The sequence below is a fragment of the Taudactylus pleione genome, unplaced genomic scaffold (genome assembly GCF_031769625.1).
Source record: "Taudactylus pleione unplaced genomic scaffold, aTauple2 ptg001052l, whole genome shotgun sequence".
Taxonomy (NCBI): domain Eukaryota; kingdom Metazoa; phylum Chordata; class Amphibia; order Anura; family Myobatrachidae; genus Taudactylus; species Taudactylus pleione.
In genome coordinates, this window is record NW_028285453.1 from 658823 (window position 1) to 680864 (window position 22042).

General features: G+C 42.0%; 1 protein-coding gene across 1 annotated transcript in view; it reads left to right on the top strand.

Moving 5' to 3' along the window:
• Positions 1-22042, top strand: part of JAZF1 (JAZF zinc finger 1) — a 314323-nt gene that overhangs the window by 237957 nt on the left and 54324 nt on the right. Inside the window, exon 3 of the mRNA XM_088461453.1 lies at positions 9888-10084. Coding sequence (XP_088317579.1) covers positions 9888-10084 — 197 coding nt within the window. The remainder of the gene's footprint in view (positions 1-9887; positions 10085-22042) is intronic.

A 22042-nucleotide genomic window follows, 5' to 3' on the forward strand; every position in this document is an offset into this window, starting at 1 on the left:
TTTATGCACCTGACTGTAAGTTGCAGTTTAGTGCAGAAGTGCATTTCTAGCACTCTGAGCTTCACACGCAATATATTGCTGTTAGTATTTAAGAGTTGAAAAAGGAAAAGTGTAATGGAATGAAAGGGGTGGTTGGGTGAACTTTAATGTGATGTTTGCACAGTGCTTCTTAATACTTTGATGCCTTCTGGAGCACTTAAGCACACTTTTAGTTGGCTGAGGCATCTCCTGGACTCCTGTAAGAGCAGGCCATTCTGCTGCACTTCCCTAGTAAAGTAAGCCAGGGTGGAGCTTGAATTGACCACTAGAGGCACTGTTCTATTGGGGAGCCTGTTGGGGATCCTGTTTATGAGTTGTAATTTGCTTTTGACCTAAGAATTATTATTGTGCTTATTGCTAGTAATAATTGCATATATGCATTGAAACTATTTCAGCAGCACCTATTGTCATGCTGACCACTAGTTCCGCTACGCAAAATGGTTCCTAAATGCAAAAGCTAGTTGCATATAATTCATACTCGCCAATTGTTGTATGGGATATTGCACATGCCCACCATTTATTTATTTTTATATATATATATATATATATATATTTATATATATATATATATTTATATATATAAAATCACTCAACATTATGTCTAGAACAGTACAATTCTACATTGCTATATTTTGAATATTTCAATATAAATACTTATTGGTTTAGAATTTGAAATGTGAGAAATAAAAGTTATGTTTTAATGACAAACAATTTTTGAAAATAAAAGAAAAGTACTGTATAAAAAATATTATCTTCTCTTGGGAACAAATTTATAGATGAAATGGCAGCAAATAGGATAATGAAATATATATTGTACAAACAAAACAGTCATGGGCTGTAAAGCGTAAGTGTTGACCAATATTTTTGGCCAGCAAAATGTTTGCAAAAAGGGCATACTCAAAACAGCCGCCGAACACACTGCACACACTGCGCAATGCTGTACAGGACAATCATCACAAGCCGTCACCCAGTGCGTGATGATGTGCTCAGGCCAACTCTATTCCCTGGCTGCATATCTGAGTTTATACTGTTTTTTTTTTGGTATAGGTCTGTTTATTGTGGCACATTTTTTAAAGTAGCTTTTGAAATTCCTTAAAAATAGCATAATGTACATTTGTATAAGCTCTTTATTATATAGTCAATTTGTAGTTTTCATAACCGTCAGTAATGTCTTGGTTCCTGGTGATGTCTCATACTGTATGCTAGAGAACAGAGCATAGGTTCGAGGAATTGAAAACTATTCTCATCAGCTTGCACGCACTTTGCAATCCACATTTGTTTATTTTAAGCATAGTAATGTATGATTGCCAGAAGCGATCTTTCCCTGCTGTCCTCTAATAACCTCATCCTGGATAGACTGATCCAATCTCTGCCTTAATCTATGCTACTAGAAATTATAGGGTTTACTCCGATGGTTATTAATAACCTCCTAAAATATTTTTTTGGAATGCATGATGTTGGATCTTGAGAACCTATCCTCACTGTGCATCCTGTACACTAAGGTAATTTACTAACTTTACAGTGAGTAGGTTCATTATGGGCAGGTCATTCTGAGTGTCAGTATATTACTATTCATTTGTAGACTATAATGTTGTCATCAGCGGTATGACATTACCAGTGACACTCAACCTCTCTTACCTGGGCTGCAAGAATAGAAGTGCTGACTAGGTTTAGATGGGCTATGACAAATTTAATAACACATAAGATAGATGTAAGGTATTTAGCTATATAAAACTAAACAATAATGAAAACTCAAAATATGCAAATTGAGAGATGCCAGTTTGAAAATGTAATAGTCTCAACACTCCTGTTCTAATCACAGAATGCTGTTGAATTGAATAAATACTTCTGCTAATTTAATATATAACCACATGTGGTAACTTTCTCCTACTGCTGGTATTCAGGGGAACCTCATCACTTCATGGCATATTCTTCAATACCAGAATAAGCTGAGTCCTAGGGCTGGCTATCTGTTTGTTTGTTTTTGCGGGGGGGGGGGGGGTCATGTTTTTATATATAACTCTATTTATATAACATGTCCCATTTTTAGATAATTGTCATCAATGCCTATACAGATCCTATTGATCTTGAAATCCACAGCTGATTGACTGTATTTGACAGAATTGCGCTGAGATTGATGGTGGATTCTCATCGAGTTTGCAGTGATACATTGATCTGAGACCCCAAGTGTCAGTGAGTCATTGTACTGAGGGCCTGATTCAGACCCGCTCGCGAGCGCTGAGCGCTCGCAAGCGGGTCGATGGTGCCCTAGTGCGCATGCGCACGACGGAGGTAGCTCCGTCGTGCGCATGCGCGAGACCCGAATAGCGACGGCCGAGAGAGGAAAGCAGAGCCAGAGAAGAAAGTATTAGTGCCTTAATGGAAAGCATCAGTGTCAGAGAGAAAATTTGAATGGTTCACCATTGATGTTCCCATTTGACACTTTACATCGATAGCAGGAAATCATTGATGGGGAAGCATTGACAGTATTTGCCATAGATGGGCATCAGTGCTGTAAAGGTTCTGGGTAAATAACAAAAGGGGGTGGGCCTATGAAGGCAGCAGGCCAATCAGGGAATGGGGCAGAGCTAAACAGACATGACAGGGGGCGGTGCTAAGCACTGTGCACTTTCGGCCGGTTGAAAAAAAAAAACATTGCCCACATCTCTGCCATTGATGGAGGAGAAACATCAGATCAACCATTGCTAATCATTGATGGTCGATGGCCATTACTAATCAGTGGCAGAGAGTGAATCATTTGATTGATTTTGCACTTCTCACAAACACTCCCTGCAGCAGTGAACACAGCCCCCCTTTCAGACTTTGCTGTAGCAAATTGTGAAAACAGTGATCAGCATTTAGTACAAGAGGAGTGTACAACCCGTTTATGCAGGTTAGCGCTTAGTTGTGCAGTTAGATGCTGATAATATGTTGTAATTACTTATAACACTGCACAACAATGAAAATATTTCCGATGTGAAAATAGTTACTTCTAATTGATTTCAGCATGCAAAGAATGAATATGACATTTAAAACTCTCAGTTAGCTCTGAGTTCCGAGATATAGCCCATTTATGACGATGTAGAGGTATTCCTAGTGAAGTGGGCAGAATGGAGAGAATCTTACCAGCAATCTGCGTTCCGTGCAGAGGGGGCGGGGCCTAATGACCCAATTAAATGAATCCGTTATTTGTCCCCTCCCCTATTCAAATATATGCGATTCACAGGATTACCCCCACAAGATAACTGTGGTGCACTGAGGGACAAGCATAGTGAGCGATTCCACCAAGACATTTCAGCAATGGAACAAAGATATCAGGGTAGATGAATCACTAGTGACAAGAGATGCCCCAGAAGAGGAGTACAAGCGACAAGCAAAGAGAATAGGCCACTATATTAGATAGTACTTTCGTATGCTGTATGTTTGTTTCGTATGCTGTATGCTGTATGTTTGTTTCGTATGCTGTATGTTTGTTTCGTATGCTGTATGTTTGTTTCGTTTTGTGTTCTTATTTGTGATTGATTGAATTAAAACAACTGTTATTTATTTTCTATCAAGAAAATATCAGATTATTTTAAAATAGCTTTTCACTATGACTATATTACTAATGTACATACAGTATAGTGCAAGTAGTGTAGCTCAAAAATAGAGCTAGTAAAAACATTCTGAAATCATTTTAGTTTTTCTTGACCTCAAATTAGTAATGTATGACTATTTTTAGAAAGGAAATAATAAATTAAAAGTATTAATTTGTTGTACAGTGTAATTTGCATGGTAGCCAGTAAACTTGGGTCGGGTCACAGAGTGGAGGCACACTACTGATTCCTCCGGATGCAGGCTATGATATGGCTGGTTAGGGTGTGGGTGAGATACATGCACCACTGTTACGGCTCTCTGGAGCACTGGCCTCCTATATTTTGTTAGTGACAAACTACATTTGTCTTTGAATTTGGCAATAACTTAATGAATACTTAAACAATTTATTTTCTTAATTGTATTATGGTTCATTTGTTTTTATAGCACAAATGGTCTTTGGAAATGAGTACCAACTTGTTACTTAACCATAGCATCCAAATGTTATGAACGTTTTCCATTTGCTTTCATTATATTGCAGATATTTTCCATTCTTTTGTCTCGGCTAATGTTTCCAAACATATTATTTCTAATTGAACCATTGTGACATTACAGAGAGACTCAGTCCTGCAGAACAAAACCTTAGCATGCTTTACAAACCCAAGTTTTGGCCTGCCTAATAAATCTTCCCATGGCAAAGATGTAACTGACTTTTGCAAATACATTCTCAAACTAAAAGCTATAGTTACATTCAGACTGTTACCAAATGTGTTGCATTGCCCAAAACGATGCACGTTCTGTACAATGTTGATCTGACTGTTAAGGATAATAAGACAATACAGATGGGTCCTGGTATATTCTTGGTTATAATATTAGAACTTATTCTTCTGAGACTTATTCAAAGCCCCATGGAAGCATTGAGTGCAAGGAAATAAATGTGTATCATCACCGTTATGCAGAGTTGGCCGCTTCTATGAGGTCGCACCGCCCCTATCCACCTGCTTACAGAAGTAGCTAATATCGCTATCTGCGCACATTTGCACTAGCCCTATGGTGTAAAAGTTATGTCGAAAATCAGCCATATTTCGCCATACGCACAACTCTGCACAGCCTGCAATCCTGCCTACACACTCATGGCGTGCTCTCTGAACACTTGGCTTACGCATGAACGACCCATTGTGTCCCAGAGCTACGTACATGTCTGAACTCCTCCTGAATCAGCGATTCTTACTCCCATAGGAAAGGAATAAAAGCATGTAGTGCCAGCTCATTTAAGGTGGGTTACGGGCAGGGGCGGATTGGGATGGAAAACCAGCCCGGGAAATTTTTAGAAGCAGCCCTAATGGGACAGGGTATGTTGAGAGGGTAGAGTCTGCTGAGGGGGCGGGATTCTCTCCTCTTTAGGGCCTTATTCTGAGTTGGACGCACTTGATTCTTCTACTAACCCCTTGCATGGTGTACAACCGTGCGTTGGAATGTCTGAGAAGCCTACTTTTAGCATCTATAGACGCTGCTATAATACTTGTTGTGCTTTTTAGAAGCCACCATCAGTCGCATCATCAAAACTTGCACCAGCCCTATGCAACTTGCATTTCATCCATCTGAGTACGGCCTCTAATGTGAGAGATTCAGCACATCTTTATGCACCCACTTTCAGCAACATTCCAACAACACCCCCATACTACGCTACATCTGCGTCTGATTAGCCAACCCCCTGTAGCCACCCAGAAATGCCCAGCACATTTATAATATTGATATTGCTTTGCAGAAATGAAGACTATAACAGCACCTTAAAGATCTACATTAGACTCATGGAATAATTTTATTTTGTATTTTCTCATAAGGCCTGATTCTGCATGGGAAGCTGCAGCGCCCGTCTGTGCATCCTTTGCCGCAGTTGCATCTGCAACCTTATCCTAATGTCGCTACAAACTCCTAACATGGTGCACAGCCATGCATCTGATAATGCAAGGACTGAGACACCCACTGTTAGCGTCTACAGATGCTGCAATACATATTAGTGCGTCTTTAGACGTTATCAATAGTCACATCATCTGCTAGGTGCAGATTATCCATCTAAGTATGGTCTACAGTATAAGTGACGCAGCGTCTCTGTATGCAACCACTTTCAGCAACACTCCTGTGTCACTCCAATAACACACCCTAACCTTCATCTCAGTCTGATCAGGCAACCCCCTGTAACCACCCAGGAATGCCCAGCACATTGCTGATGCACTTCTGTGTGAGTGTATCTGACTCTGTACTGCCCTCTGTATAAACACCATTGATGTATGCGTGGTGCCACCGCTCCACTGCGTCCAACATCGCTGCTGCGTCTGACTCACAATCAGGCCCACAATGCTTTATACTATGCCATAATGGTGCTTACTATATAACATAACTTCAAAAGGGTCATGCTTATTTACATATTGTCCTCATTTATCTGCTGACCTCATTTATTATAAAAACGTTCAGGGGTGCAATAAATATAAAATAGCAATTACACCCCCACCCCCCCCCAAAAAAAAAGATTTATTAAACATTCTGCCTGCCAAAGATATGTATTAGTAGTCACCAGCGGCGAGACATTATGATGACCATCACACCAAACATGCTGCAGCAGGGGCAGAACTATGGGAGACAATGGAGGCAGCTTCCGCCGGGCTCCAGCTCTGAAGGGGCACCTCCTCCATTTGCCCACAACATATTCACCCCACTTAGGGCTGTAACTATGTACCCAGAGTGTACCGTCACTACATGGCACCCCTTCCCGGCACCAGAGAAGCCACCATACACTAGTGGAGAGCTCCATATCAGACCATCAGCTGCTGCCTTTGTTTGTATTTAGCCTGTCTCCTCTGGGCATCTGGGATGAACTTACGCCACTGTGCTGCAGCATACTGTACGGAAAATACATGTCACATATATCTTCTATATATGTTCTGGAGGTGCGGCACTAGGGCCAAAAACACGAACAGCAGTATACAGTATGTATTATTAACGTTTCAGTTCTGCTTTATTCAGCACTGTCTTCAGGATACAAACATTTATATTAAAAAGCGCTTACCTTATATCCCATAGTGCACCCCATATGTGCAAAGAGAACACCAGAAATGGAGATAAATATTTTTGTATACTATATACATACATATACATATGGGGTGTAGTCAGCATTCCGGCTGACGGGATGCCGACGGACAATATGCCGGCTACAGAATACCGACTGCCAACATCCCGAAGGTAAGTATCAGGGGTTAGGGGGGAGGGTTGGGGTGTGGGGTTAGGCACTAGGGGAAGGGTTAAGGTTAGGCACTAAGGGGGGAGGGTTAGGTTTACGATGCAGGAAGGGGGGAGGCTAGGTTTAGGCACTAGGGGGGAGGTTAGGTTCAGTCACCGGGGAGGGAGGGTTAAGGGGAGGGGTAGAGATTAGTATTTGGAGTACTTACCTACGGATGTTGGGATTGCAACTGTAGCAAACCCAACCCTACACATATATATGTATATACATATGTGTATATACTGTATCTATCTATATAAATATATATATATATATATATGTGTATGTTTAGATAAATAGATATATACGTATAAATATATATATATATATGTATATAGATAGATAGATAGATAGATAGATCTTCTATTATTTTATATAAGGAGACTTTGGATAGATATATATATATATATATATATATATATACTGCAAGGCATGAAGATACTTATAAACACTGCACTTTACTAGGTCTGTGTCATATACTGCAATGCTGTCAAAAGTGGCTGGCCGGCTCCTGATTCTCATGGACTGATGGAGCGAATAGGGCTGGGGGGCCGCTTAATGCCCACCTCTAGATTAGGAGGACCGGAGGCGGACCACTGAAGAAACCGTTGTAATTCCTACACCGTTCACCTGATTTGGATGTAATTACCCTCAAATTAAATCTGAAAGTCTGCAGTTAAAGCACATCTTGTTTGTTTCATTTCAAAGCCATTGTGGTGGTGAATAGAGGCCAAAATCTTAAAATTCTGTCAATGTCCCAATATTTATGCACCTGACTGTATATCGTGGGTTCGTCGGCCAGTGTGTACAGACAACATGTCACGTCAGCTGTGCAGCACAGCCGATGCCAGATATATCTGCACATCCTGCTGTGTGTATGGTCGGTCAGCCGACCACCCATACACTTGCTGCAGAGGCCGCAGGGAGGAGGGCGCGTCACGACCCCCGGCCAGCGAGACCCATGGCTAGATATTGGTTGTTCAATGTGTATGAACAACCGTCATCTGCAGATATATAGATGATGTATGAACAACCGTCATCTGCAGATATATAGATGATGCTGTACAAAATTGTCCAGTGCTACCACACTGCCATGGCACTGGTATGTTGGTATGGATATAACAGTTTTCTAGAAGCCTATCGGGGCACGTCAGGGAATTAGTCAAATAAAAGCAATTATCTTCAGTTTCCTCAAAATCAGTGAAGATTACATCGGCAAACTGAGTTTCGCCAGCTTACTTGTGCCCAGAAGCACGTAACTCGCCTGTTGTACCCAGCAGTGTGCTGCTTCTCCGTCAGTGAATAGTTCTATATAGATTTCTCTCGGGACTAAAAATATGGCTAATGTTCTGTTGTAGACAGAGTATTGATGGCGTGTTATCCTGTTGATGTGATTTTATATTTTGGGTAAGTTATCTATAGCTTATGGCACCACATGCAATCATTCTTTTTTTATCTGATGTGATATTAATCAATCAATTAAAAGTTTTATGTGGCTGCTGTCAAACTAACCAATAGGAAATAGACTGTGATTTAGTAATGATGTAGGCTCCTTTATAATATTTAATATGACTGCAACAACAGACCAATCAGTAGTGAGACTCAGACAACCAGAGGTAGGAAACTGTGCACCAGGGAAACCCGACCCATAGCCTGGAATTACTACTCAGGATATATTTGACATTTCCCGGACAGATCGTAACCTTACCAAGGCTTTTTTTTGCAAATATATTGTGTAATACTGCTAATGCTCTACTAAACACACACCTAATTTCCTACTCAATATATTTAAGGCCCCCATTTATCAACCAAGGTAAACACCAGCGGCATTTTTCATTTAGAATCGCTGTGATACAAACGAAAAAGACACTGGTATTACCAATACTTACCCCTCCGGCGTGGTCCTCTGCTGGGCTGCTGGCAGCCTATCGCTGCAATAGACGGGGATGCTTGTGTAATGTGTAATGTGCATGCACGCGGATTCACTGAAGCCGGAAAGGCAGCGTCAGGTAGCCCATTGCCATCAATGGGGTTGCATCGCTCTCACCATCTAAAGATGGCAAGAATGATGCTGTGACAAACAGCTGTAATCTTAGATTACCGCTGTTTGTTAAATCCAGAAAGGAGGACATAACAGTAACAGTAAAGAAATAGAATGTATTATTATATGAGTAGACCAATATGCATGAGGCTGGCTCACAGTCATGGGTGCATGATAAGGGCAGGATTCCTGTGATGCACAATATAAAGATGTTTGAGGAATGTCTAGAAGGCCTTGGGGAGAATCCGTACAACTGCTTGTATTACTTGTGTCAGACATTCCACCTCGACATCCAGCCTACTAGTAAGTCTCTAGCTGGTCTAAGGCTCATGGCGAGCCCAGATTTGCATAAAGGCCACAAGGCCCTGAACCTAGGGGAACACATTTTTAGGGGCAACAGGCTGCTCTTTGTTTCCTCATTGTGCCATTTTATCTTATGAATGACTGACATCTTAAACAATCTCTGATATTTCATATTATTACTGGCAGAATACATTACTTTCTTTTCTACCTTTTATATTTGAGGTTAGGGTCCATGGTCCTCAATGTGGGGAGGAGGCTGCAGAAGTGGTGTAATGGTGCATACACACGGTCAGATTTGTCAGATGAACGATTTGAACGATTTGACCAATGATTTGAACGATTTGAATGAAATTTGACTATTAAAATGAATCGGAATCGTCCAAATCTGACTGCAAACACATCAGATTTCAGATATCGTTATCTGACAAGCGGGAACACGCATCGTTCATCGTTGCAGGCTCACGTGTCAGATATAAACAATTGAACGATTTTTAAAATCTGACGGTTTGTATGCACCATAACAAAGTTGTCCTGGAGCAGTAACTTCTATGATCTTCAAAATATCCAGAATGTTAGATATTTTTGATATTGCATTAGTTCTACTGTACTTTTTTTGTATAGGTTCTATTTGATTATTATCTTATTTTATCTTAGATTTATGACTGATGCAGCTCGACGTGAACAAGAAACCTTAAAGAAAAAAATCCAACCCAAGCTCTCACTGACACTGTCAAGCTCCGTATCCCGTGGAAACGTGTCCACACCACCCCGCCATGGCAGCGGCAGCCTCACCCCTCCGGTCACTCCACCTATCACCCCATCCTCCTCATTCCGCAGCAGCACCCCTACAGGTAAGGAAGTAATGGTACAGCATGATGCCCGGCATGCACATCCCTGCTGCAAACTTTCATATGTCAGAAGTGTTTCTTTTATATTGTCATATAATCTAGAAATTAATTTAGTTCTTCAGTTGGTTTACAGTTTCTTTATTGGGCTATTTTTGGATACATCATTTCTCACAGTGACTGCACTTTGCACTTAGTAGGTACAAACCACGTTTGACATGTTGTCATACCGTACGCTGCCTTGTTTACTTTGTTTCTAACTATGTTGCTCGGGAGTAAACTACAGCTGTTGAAATATTATTTTTGAGCCCAAACTTTGCACCTAACATTGGTTCCACATCACAGCAGTGATAGGTAACCAAATTAACTTAGTGACCTTTACCAGACATTTCAGAAAACTGGTGCACAAGAAACGACCAGTTACCTATAGGTACATATCAAATTCCAATGGTCGTTTTTTTTTTGTACAGTTTAAAAAAATAAAAAAAAAGTGTATAATTGTTTGCTATGGGTTACGGCACATTGTTTCTGTGCACCAATAATAAAATATGTCCATTTATGTTGTTATTTTGTGTTTTGAGACAAAGGGGCATATTTATCACAATCTGTACCTCAGATGCGGAAGGGATGTAATAATATCGCCCAAATTCACATTGCGATATTTGAATACATGGCAAGGATGTATCACATATTGCATACTGGGACAGAGCTTGCAAGAAAGCTCTGTCCCTGCGAATCCAGTCTCCGCACAAGTGTGACCGCGCAAACGCCGCCTGCTACCTCTCCGCTCCAACCAACCCCGGGACCAACCCCATTTTTTTTCTGTGATACTAATACTCAGAATGCATATAACCATTCATTAATGATGTCTCATTAATTCATATTCTCATGAATATTGAGTCATAAAGTGCCTGGATGGAGCAGATCCAATTCAACACTGTCATATCAGAGTGTTGTATACCTTTAGAATGATGCAGATTTCTGGTTTGTTATGTGCAGTGTTCTAGAATGTCTATTTATCACAGTCTTATCTTGTTGAAGACCCTTTCTGTATTATAAAACAATGCTGCTGTTTGCCCAGCTGCAGGGGTGAAGCAAGACTTTCACCTGGGTCAAAGAATCACTTCGACCCCACCGCACCTCACATCCATTGGATCTAAAAATGGGACATTTTAATAAGATACTTACTGGCACAAGTAACACTGCTTGCACAGAAAAATGGCACCCAACAATGGTGACTCTGACTCCATCTGACAGCCCTCCTTTTCCATCCATCACCCCATAGCTCCGTCCTGCAAGTCTCCCCCCTATGCCTGGCCCCTTGCTCTGTCCCATCAAGTTCCCAGGCTGCTCTTCTAGGTTTGTCCTGTCTTCCCAGCTTCCACACTGCACGCATTCAGGAGACCTTGTGAAATTATTACATAGATGCAGAAAATGTAAACCGATAAAGTGTGCGTCCAAGCATGCATAACATCTGAAATCCTGCACCAGCCGGCTCCAAGCCCCTAGCCATTTGCATTACAGTCAATGATGAATGTGATTTATGTCAGGTTTATACAGAAATGGCCATTTCAACTGACCTAATTTTCAAATTAAGGAGGCAGCAAAAAAAACCTTTTTTTAAGGTTTCCATAAATGAACCATATCCTATACATACAGACATCTCACAATGCCCCCTCACTTACTCACTGCTCGGAGATGCCGGGCTGCCCCCAGACATTCTCCCTGCACTGCCAGCTCCTCCTCAGTGATTTGGAGTCGGGCCATGCACATTAACATCACAGTGCAGCTCCTGGTCACTAAGGAGGAGCCGACATTTTGGTGTCACCCCATCGGAGGGTGACACTCGGTACGGTCCGCACCCATCTAGTGATGCCACTGCTTCCCCTTCATATCTCTCTCACTTCCCCTTCATCTCTATCTCTACCCCTCCATATCTCTCTGCTGCCTCCATATATCCCTCACTGCCCCCTCCATAGCTCTCTCACTGCCCCCTCCATAGCTCTCTCATTGCCCCCTCCATAGCTCTCTCACTGCTCCGACCATGTCTCTCACTGATCCTCCTTATCTCTGTCACTTCCCCCTCCATAGCTCTCTCACTGCCCCCTCCTTAGCTCTCTCAATGCTCCCACCATGTTTCTCACTGCTCCTCCTTATCTCTCTAACTGCTCCCTCCATATATCTTACTGCCCTCTCCATATATCCATCACTTCCCCCTCCATAGCTCTCTCATTGCTCCCACCATGTCTCTCACTGCTCCTCCTTATCTCTCTAACTGCTCCCTCCATATATCTTACTGCCCTCTCCATATATCCCTCACTTCCCCCTCCATAGCTCTCACTGCCCCCTCCATAGCTCTCTCACTGCCCCCTCCATAGCTCTCTCACTGCTCCTCCTTATCTCTGTCACCGCCCTGCCCAATGCGGTCCGCACCCCTCTAGTGATGCCACTGCTGCCCCTTCATATGTCTCTCACTTCCCCTTCATCTCTCTCTCTACCCCTCCATATCTCTCAGCTCCCTCCATATATAGCTTACTGCCCTCTCCATATATCCCTCTCTTCCCCCTCCATAGCTCTCTCACTTCCCCCACCATGTCTCTCTCACTGCTCCCAGTCTCCCACCATGTCTCTCACTGTTCCTCCTTATCTCTGTCACAGCCCCACCCATTGCTTTCTCACTGCCTCCTCCTTTGCTCTCTCACTGCCCCATCCATAGCTCTCTCACTGTCCCATCCATAGCTTTTTCACTGCCCCCTCCATAGCTCTCTCATTGTCCCTTCACTCCATATGTCACTGCCCATCCATAGCTCTCTGCCCTCTCATTGTCCTCTTACAGTTTTACTCAATGAGACATGATTCTGCTGCTTCATTCCAACACCTATGGCATGCTGCTCAGACAGGTTGTGAAGTCAATACTCTTCCTCTGAGTGTGAGGTTGTGTGAGCAGGGCTGCCTGACTTCTCTTTGAGATCATTCAGATAGTAATCCAATGAGTCAGAGTTTAACCTCATCATGCCTTCCCTCATACTAAACTAGTAGCATTTGATGACTAAGGGCCTCATTCAGACCTGGTCGCAAGCGCTGAGCGCTCGCAACCGGGTCGATGTTAAGGCCCTGCGCACGCGCAACGGCCGCACTGCGCGTGCGCAAGCCCCGGAGAGAGAGATGGTGATCGACAGCTCGCCCCGTTTTGTAGGCGGGACGGGGGGTGGCTACACAAACGGAGGCGTTCCCGACGGAACGCCTGCCGTTTTGTGGGCGGCCGCACTGACAATTAATTAACATAATGAATATGGCCCTTAATAATATAGACCAGTGCGGGTTCAATAGTAAATTGAAGGCTGAATAGCTGTCTATGTAATTTTCTAGCTACATTAAATTCCAATTTAAAAATTATTGTTTTATTACTTTTTTTATTACTTTTTTTTGAAACCACCTTGCAGGCCTCTGCCTTCCTCTATACAGGTTAGTTGGTAGTGTGAGTGGAATAATTGAACAAGCAGCACCAGACACACTAAGCCCCTTGGATTGGAAAGTCTTATCCCCACATCACTGCCCGGAGACACTGCAGTGCAGTCTCGCCTTTCCATATCTACGGACGTCATAAATTCTTCTTTTTAGCCTTGAAAGCATCACTCCAAATCATACTCATGTTGGGCCCTGGCAGCTTTTCATATGCTCCAAAAGAAATATATAATGACTTTTATATTCCAATGTAAACATTCCCTTTCCTGCAGAATGATTAGAATTTGGAAATTGTTATTCATGCATAGAAATTTTTCGTAGGACCCCAAGCACTATTGACTAAAGTCCATGGGTTTTATGTGCAAGACCCTCACTGGATACTTTTATCAGTTTATGCAGCATAATTAGGAGAAAGTTATATGCAATTACTCTGTTGCCAATGCACTACTGTGTGCAGAAAATAAATGAATATAGTTTAAGACTTGGAACCCGGGGAGAGTGCAATGGAATTAGGAGGATGCATCTGTTCATTGACTGGTGTATTCTTTGACAGCCTTCCAGCAGCTAGCTGGAATTAGATTGGTAAAACAGTAGAGAAGTAAAATATTATAGCTAAGAAGAAAATGGGAATTTAAAATGATTTGTCAGAGACATAAGGCAGCACCTCTACAAAAAGGAGAAATTGTAGCATTTTTGTTTGAAAAAAATAAAATAAACAATAGCATTACCATTATAGAGTTGGAGTTTGGAAATAGAAAGTGGCTATTATGTTTTATTTAAATTTTTTTATTGCTACAGCACCATTATGTTACGGAGCATTTTACAGAGAATTATTTACATCAGTCCTTGAAGTTGACAGTCTGAATGCTATACCACATGCATACATACATACTAACACACACTAACATTAACCTACATGCTTGTTTTTGGAGTGTGGAAGGAAACCACAGTAAACCCATGCACATACAGGGAGAACACACAAACTCCACACTGATAGTACACTGGTCAGAATATAACAGATGGCCCTGGCGATATGTGGTAGCAGTAACAACCACTGTGCCGCCGTGCTTTATTTTAAGTGTGTGTCTCTGTTCTACAGATTAATTCCATGACCAGTGTAGTAGTGCTTAAAGTGGTCCTAGAGAAGTGGCGGAACTCACAACCCCCTGCGGCATGTCGTTAATAAAGGCATGGCGCGCGCCTGAAAAAAGGGGCGTGGTCACACAATAGTATTTCCAATTCAAATTACGCCACACAGTAGCACAATCGTATTCACATTACACCACACATAGTGCCCCTGATTCACAGTACACCACATAGTAGTGTCCCTTATTCATATTATGACACACAACAGTGCCCCTTATACACAATGCCCACATTAATAGTGCCCCTAATACACATACTGCCCACAGTAGTAGTGCCCCTTATACAATGCCCACAGCACTAGTGCCCCTTACACATAATGCCCACAGCAGTAGTGCCCCTTATGTAATGCCCACTGTACTGGTGCCCCTTATGCTTGCAGTGCCCCCAGTAGTGGTGCCCCTTATGCAGTGCCCACAGTGGTAGTGCCCCTTATGCAGACCCCATGGTAGTGGTGCCCCTTATGCAGTGCCCGCAGGAATGGTGCCACTTATGCAGTGCCCCCTATAAAATGCACCCTGTAGTAATGCCCCCTGTAGTAGTGCCCCCAATAGTAATGCCCCCTGTAGTAATTTTCCCAATAGAAATGTCCCCTACAGTAATGCCTCCTACAGTAATGCCCCCAATAGTAATGCCCCCTGTAGAAGTAGTGCCCTCTGTAGTAATGCCGCCAATAGAAATGTCCCCTGCAGTAATGTCCCCTGCATTAATGCCACCAATAGTAATGCCCCCTTTAGAAGTAATATCACCTTTAGAAGTAATGCCCCCAATAGTAATGCCCTCTGTAGAAGTAATGCCCCCTGTAGAAGTAATGCCCCCTGTAGTAGTGTCCCCTGTAGTAGTCCCGTACACACACCCAAAAAAGAAAAAAATCATTACTTACCTTAAACCTCGCTCCTGTGTCCGCTGTCGTCCGGTCCTCCTGGCTGCTCCTTGGAACTATGGGAGAGATGGCGTATTACGCCTCTCCCACAGTGCACACTGCGGGAGCTGGTGAGCTCCAGCCTCCGGCTGGTGCTGCTGGGAAGGAGCTGAGCGCCAACTGGTAACAAAATCTCAGCGAGCGCCCGGCAAATGAAGCCTTCCTGCAGCGCCGGGCTGAGGTGGGCCGGAGGAGGCGGAACTGGTTCTATCTCCAAATAGAAGTGACGGAACACAGTTCCGGGCCCACTTTACCCCTGCTGTGTAGTGTTCACTCTAGGATTTGTTTGGACTGATCACTCAGGAGGTCTCATTATAATTTTTAAGGGCAAAATTTTGAACGCGTTGCTAAAGCCCCCTCAATATTTTATGTGCAAATTGACACACTGAATATTATTTAAGTTTTTTTTAGTACTGTATTATTAGTTTTTCACTAAAGCACCTGTAATTCTTTAAAATGAATATTTATATTTAATAAACAGACCCACATAGGGAAGCTGGTCTGCAAGAGGGAAGCGCATGTTATCCGTCACCAATTAAACGGCAGGTGCTGCCACAGTCAGAAGCCCAGGCTCCAGCTAGCAGGGAAATCTTAGAGCAGGGAATCTTAGAGCAGGGATGCCTTATCACTCACTACAGGACAACTCTGGCAGGGGAGTTTAACTTATGCGGGCCATACATCTGCCGGGCAATTCTCCGATTCCTGATGATTTGCGGACTACGATGATCTGCGATTTCTCGGGGAATCGGGAAAATACAACATGTTAAAAATCTCTGATTCGCCGATTCCCATAATTTGTGAGTCCGTATCGGCCAATCAGGATTTTCCAAAATGTTGGATTTTCACAATCCCCTGACCCAGTCATCTGCAGAACTGGAAATGGCCCCAATTGATGGCAGATGTATGGGCCCCATTAGGCCATGTTAGCCAATGTGACGCTGTCACTTCTGCCTCCGTCTGCTGTGGGGAAGTTATGGTTGGCACAGAGAGAGGAGGAACATACCAGGATGATCTGCATTATGCACAGTATGCACATGGATACTTCTTACAGTGGCAGTACCTGCATCTATGGCATCCATGGCACTCAGGAAAAGGGTAGGGCACATTTCAAGCTTATAAAACGGGCAGGGTGCTACACCCTATTGAAATGGCCTAGCATGTTCATACTAGTTGCCTGGAGACTCAGTAATGGTTTATTCCCAATTCAAAAGGGCATCAAGAGAAATAGATATGACTGATTGGCTTACATTCAGTCATGTGATGCACTCTTTGGCAAGGTACTCCCTGTTGCTGCGGAACGACATGGCTAAATACGATGATTAACGTGATATCACTGGGGTTATGCGCTCTCCTTAACACATATATAGATAAATGTTTGTTTACCAACAGTAAGTTTGAAGTAAACTACCGCTATTGGATAGTTGTAATTGGACAGTCAGAGTCTTCAGATTTTCAAGCCATTCATGGTAAGGGAGGAAATTCCATTACAGCCTCAAGTGGAGGTTAACTCCTGCTGAACCATGTGGGCGCCAGGCACATGGGCCATCATTGTTCTATTACTTTATTTGAAAGATATTGCCCCTATGTGGCACTCACCTTTAACTGATTCCACAATGAAAGAGGTTTGCTCTTAAAAACTCACTTAACCACTGTATTTGGTAATCCACAAACTGTAATGGTTTGTATTAAATAAGAGATGTAATTGAGTTGAAAAATACAGTAAACATTTTGTATTGCCGCCATTTAAGGGGTTAAATTGCAGGCTAATATGTGATTTCATCAATGAATACCGAAAAAATGCAGAAGACTGTTTTGTTTGGCTCCTGCATAAGGGAAGAGTAAAACATGAGTTTTTACTTAGCCATAGTTGAAAAAGTTAATTTATGATGTGGTCTGGACGTAACCAGCTCCGTGTCTGTCAGATCCATTACTAAGCTATCCAATTCCTGCTGAATAGAGCAGCAAATGCCAGTAATAAATTAGGCTTATTTCTATCTACCAAATCTAACAAATGTTGTGAGGATGCTTTTATTTCCACTTGTGCTTTGTTTTGTAGGAGACCACAATCCGTTTATTTATATTCTGTAATACTGAATTTGTTGTTCTGGTCATAACTGTATACTGTAACTAGTATGTAATAAATGATGTTACCAACAACTTAGTATCCTGGTTTGCACAATAAAAAAAAGCTTGTTTGCTGGTTTGACCATAGTGGTCCTCATATTTACAAAATGGAAAAAAGCTCTATCTCTAGTGAAAATGGCCGATTTTTATTTTTTTGCCAGATAGGGCTTAATTTTATTTAAGAAGCCATCCAGCTGGCATTGGCTGCACTGGTGATACCCAGCTACCAGTAATAGACCGCGCCATGTACCTTTGGAAATAGATTCCCCATGCAAATCATGGGAAAGTCTATTCAATAAGAACAGCATCTGTACATTATACACCGGCTGTACTTCTATCACTTTTGGATGTTGATAGCAGGGGGCCTTATCAGAAAAATAATTTGTCCATGTGAATCTGGGTCACACATGGATATAGGGGTCTATGACTAGCTAGTGAATTAGTAAGAGCCATAGCCAGTATCATCGAGGAACGGAGGATCACCCTTCTGTCCCGACGATATTTTGTATGTAAATTTTGCAAAACAATAAATTTTCTAAGTGGCGATAGAAAATCTTCTCGCCCATTCTAGGAAAATATACCCATTAGTGTTAAAATACAGCTAATGGGTGCACATTTGCTCAAGGTTAACCATTGTGCGATGAAAGGGCTACTAATGGTGTCATTTTTCATACTGCCACTTGTGCATGCAGCACACCAATGCTGGGCAGAGTTGAGCTAGGACATGCCCTCTACCAATGTTAAATCTGTCTACACTAACAGCCTGTGGTGGAAAGCTATATTGATGTGCCTGGCTTCCAAAAGGTAAGCAGAGGATCCTGCCTGTCGATCTGGTTGTATTTTAAACACAATTGGAGTGGCTGGGCAGGATTCCCTGTTGTTATGTGTAGCAATACGTTTTAGTGACTACATCTCTGAATTTTGTACAGAGTTACGTGTTCCTGGACTTGCTGCCTGCAGTGCTGCACTAAAATCAGCTGAAGAGGCGGAATTCCAACTCAATGAAAATGTCCACCCTCCTTTACTGCTGCATGCTAAAACATACTGCCAAATCAGAGGACGATAGCCATAAATGTTTAATAGACGCCTGTAAAGAGCAGGTGCGGTTGTCAGCAGCACCTTCAGGATATATCCAGACAAAAATGAATCCAAAGGCAATGAAAACATAACATCATTTAAATTATGATGCTGTGTTTTGATCAGTAGTGAATGAAGATCTGTTTTGGCATAACTATATTTAACCTCTTCCCATATCTATGAATGGCTCATGATCTCACAAGTTATGGTAGCATATACTATGTGGTGACTTACAAATCTTTACAATAATACATCAATAACGTAGCAAAACTGTTGAGCCTGTCACATGCCATTCATTTTGGGCTTGTGTGATGAATGTGCAGATGTTGAATTGAATCCTTGTTACCTCAGTTATCACAATGAATACAACCCAACTGCCCCAATTGTCAGCACAGTCCTAAATATATGGGACTATGCAGCCGTCCCAACTTTTTTCACGACTGTTAGGACTGTTTGGAGGTGTGTCCCACTTGCTGGTGTGAGCGGGTACCAAACACACACGCTCTGTATGTGGAGGTAAATGGTTATATTTATGGGAGTGATGTTGAGTATGGCCTAGCGATTCAGGCTTCTGATCACATGCCTTGAAGGAGTGCTATTTATATCTGCTTCACTCAGCAGAACCTTTTACGATAATAGACAGTGCACAAGAGCCATGGGCTGACTAACCCCATGATATCTTTGGGATTGCTCCAATGACAATAGCCAGATTTTCTTATCTGCAACTAAATGTAACACTTAGGTTACCAATGATAGGCAGCAGTTCTTATGCAGTCAGAGACCTCCTGTGTGGTGGTGTTGGGACTTTTAACTGATCTCTAGCTCTGCTCTTGTAGGGCGTTTCTGATCTGAGAAGGCTGACAGAAAGACAATCAGACTGACAGGGGATAAACCGTGAGGCGTGTGAAGTCTGCGTAGGAGTTAGACAGTGGTCTTTCTTTAAATTACTTAGCTAACGGGATAGCAGGGAGTGGAAGTGGTTTTGAGTTAGGGTTTCTATATGAGGACTGTTCCACTAACTGCAGCCTCTTCTTCAAGACATTCTGTCCCTCTTCCCTCTTTCTTTTTGTTTTCTTTGTTGTTTAACTTCTGGTGGCAGAAATGAGTGTCAGATTAGAATTCAGAAATTATGCTGCGCAGACTGTGGTATCAACATGGCCGGTGCTCATAGATTGCGAGCAATAACCAACTTAGTATGAAGGAGTGTTAAGTTCTCCCCTATTGCTATAATGAGCTGACATTTATAATCAGTGTCAGTATGATTTCACTCCCTACCAGACTTGTCACTTTACTTTTTGTTTTGTCTTTAATATAACTTCTATAATTATACATCAGACCATCCAGCCAAGTTCTACATTTACTGGTATTAAAAGCTGTGTAGAGGGTTAATATTAGAGGGCTGTTACCTTTCTTTCATTCCCCTGTCTTCTGTTAGGGAGGCAGTAATGGGACACTGCTGGCCTGATGTCAGTGGCCCTTCCCAATCCTCCTTGGCAAGTGAAGGAAATTGATTTGCTTCAGTACATTTGGAAGGGCACACAGCACACACACAATGAATGAATTGCAGCAGCATTGCCTCTGTCTGTATTGGGTAGCCCCCAAGGACTCATAAATTTGAACTTCCACAGACCACACCTTAGTCCGTCCTGTAACGCCCTGAGATTCATACTTCAGTTTTTCCAGATTTGTAAGACGTAGCCAAGTACAGCGTGTCCTAAATCTGCAGAAACAGAGCACAGCACTTACTGTTCAGGTTGGCTGCCTACAGACATATCATGGCAATATTACATTTCATCTATGTGATTGTCTTCATTGATTCGAAGCACATTCTCCAGTTGATCTCTACATATGACAAAATTACACAAGTTTAAATATATTACAGTATGTTAAGGCGGCAGAATGTAAAATTTTTTATTGTTCTTTTTATAGGACAAATTTTACTTGTAAGTGTCTATGAAATACTCATTTTCCCAAGATTTCTGCAAGTAACATTATCATGCAAAGTAAAAAAAAAAATAGCTTTTCTACATTTTTTCTTTTTTAATTTCCATTCATCTATTTACTAAATTTGCATTTTATATCAAAATGTACAAACAGCTTAATATAGATACGTTAAGGAGGCTGCATGGTGTATATTTTCAAAGTGTAATTTGATTTTAAGCATAATGTCGGATATACACCGGAGTTAAACAGGAGGATAACAGAAGGCGAATAACCTATCAGCCAACTCAACTTCTTTTATCACACTATTGTGAGTTTACTTGATTCTCCACCTCAAATACCTGACTCTACTCTTCCTGGACACTCCTTATGCTGGGCATACACTCTGCAATTATCTGTCAGATATCTGTCAAATCTGTCTGGTGGGAAGGAAAATCTGGTCCGTTCCTAGTGTTTGGGAGCAAATTTCTATGTTATTTGCTCCCATACATTGCCAGATTTTCATTCCAACCAGCCATATTGGACAGATATCTGACAGATAATTGCATAGTGTATGCCCAGTATTACTGAACTCCTAGCTTGGGCATTGCAAGGAGTTACCACTGTGCTTGCTGCTTTTAGGGATTGCTTTTTGTTTTTCAAAACATCTCTGACTACATCATTCCTGTGCCAGTTTGTTTCTCTTTATACCCTTGTTTGTACACCTTCCATATACCATATGCAATTTAATGCCAAGTGCAAAATACAATAAAAATACAGTCATATATCCTTCACAAAGGTCATATTTATTTTCTGCAAATATCTAGAAATAGAAAGATGTGTATGTAGTATTGGTAACTAGGATTTTGAATTTAGTTTTAGGCTTAGTCTTAGTCGCTTATTTAAAATTGAACACAGATTACATTGCAATTTTCATTACAAACGTTTATATTTTAGTTACCAGTACAACTTATGGTGCGTACACATGGTACGATTAAAGTGCACGATATAAACATTATCGTTCATATCGTGCATTTTTCGGTGCCTCCAACCCACAAACGACCTGCGATGCACGGGCGTGTATGGACGGGATAACGATATCGTCCATCGGCCGTGCATGCAGGCCAACCTAGTCGATATCGACCAGGTAACTATAGGGACCCGCGATCATTGATCGCCGGTCTTTGGCTATCATTGGTGGATTCGTGGTGTGCTGGATGATCGATATTGATCATCCAGCACACCCGGGAGATCGTTCAACGATATCATTATTGTTGATGATCGGTGTGTATGCACTATTAGTCCTCAAAAAA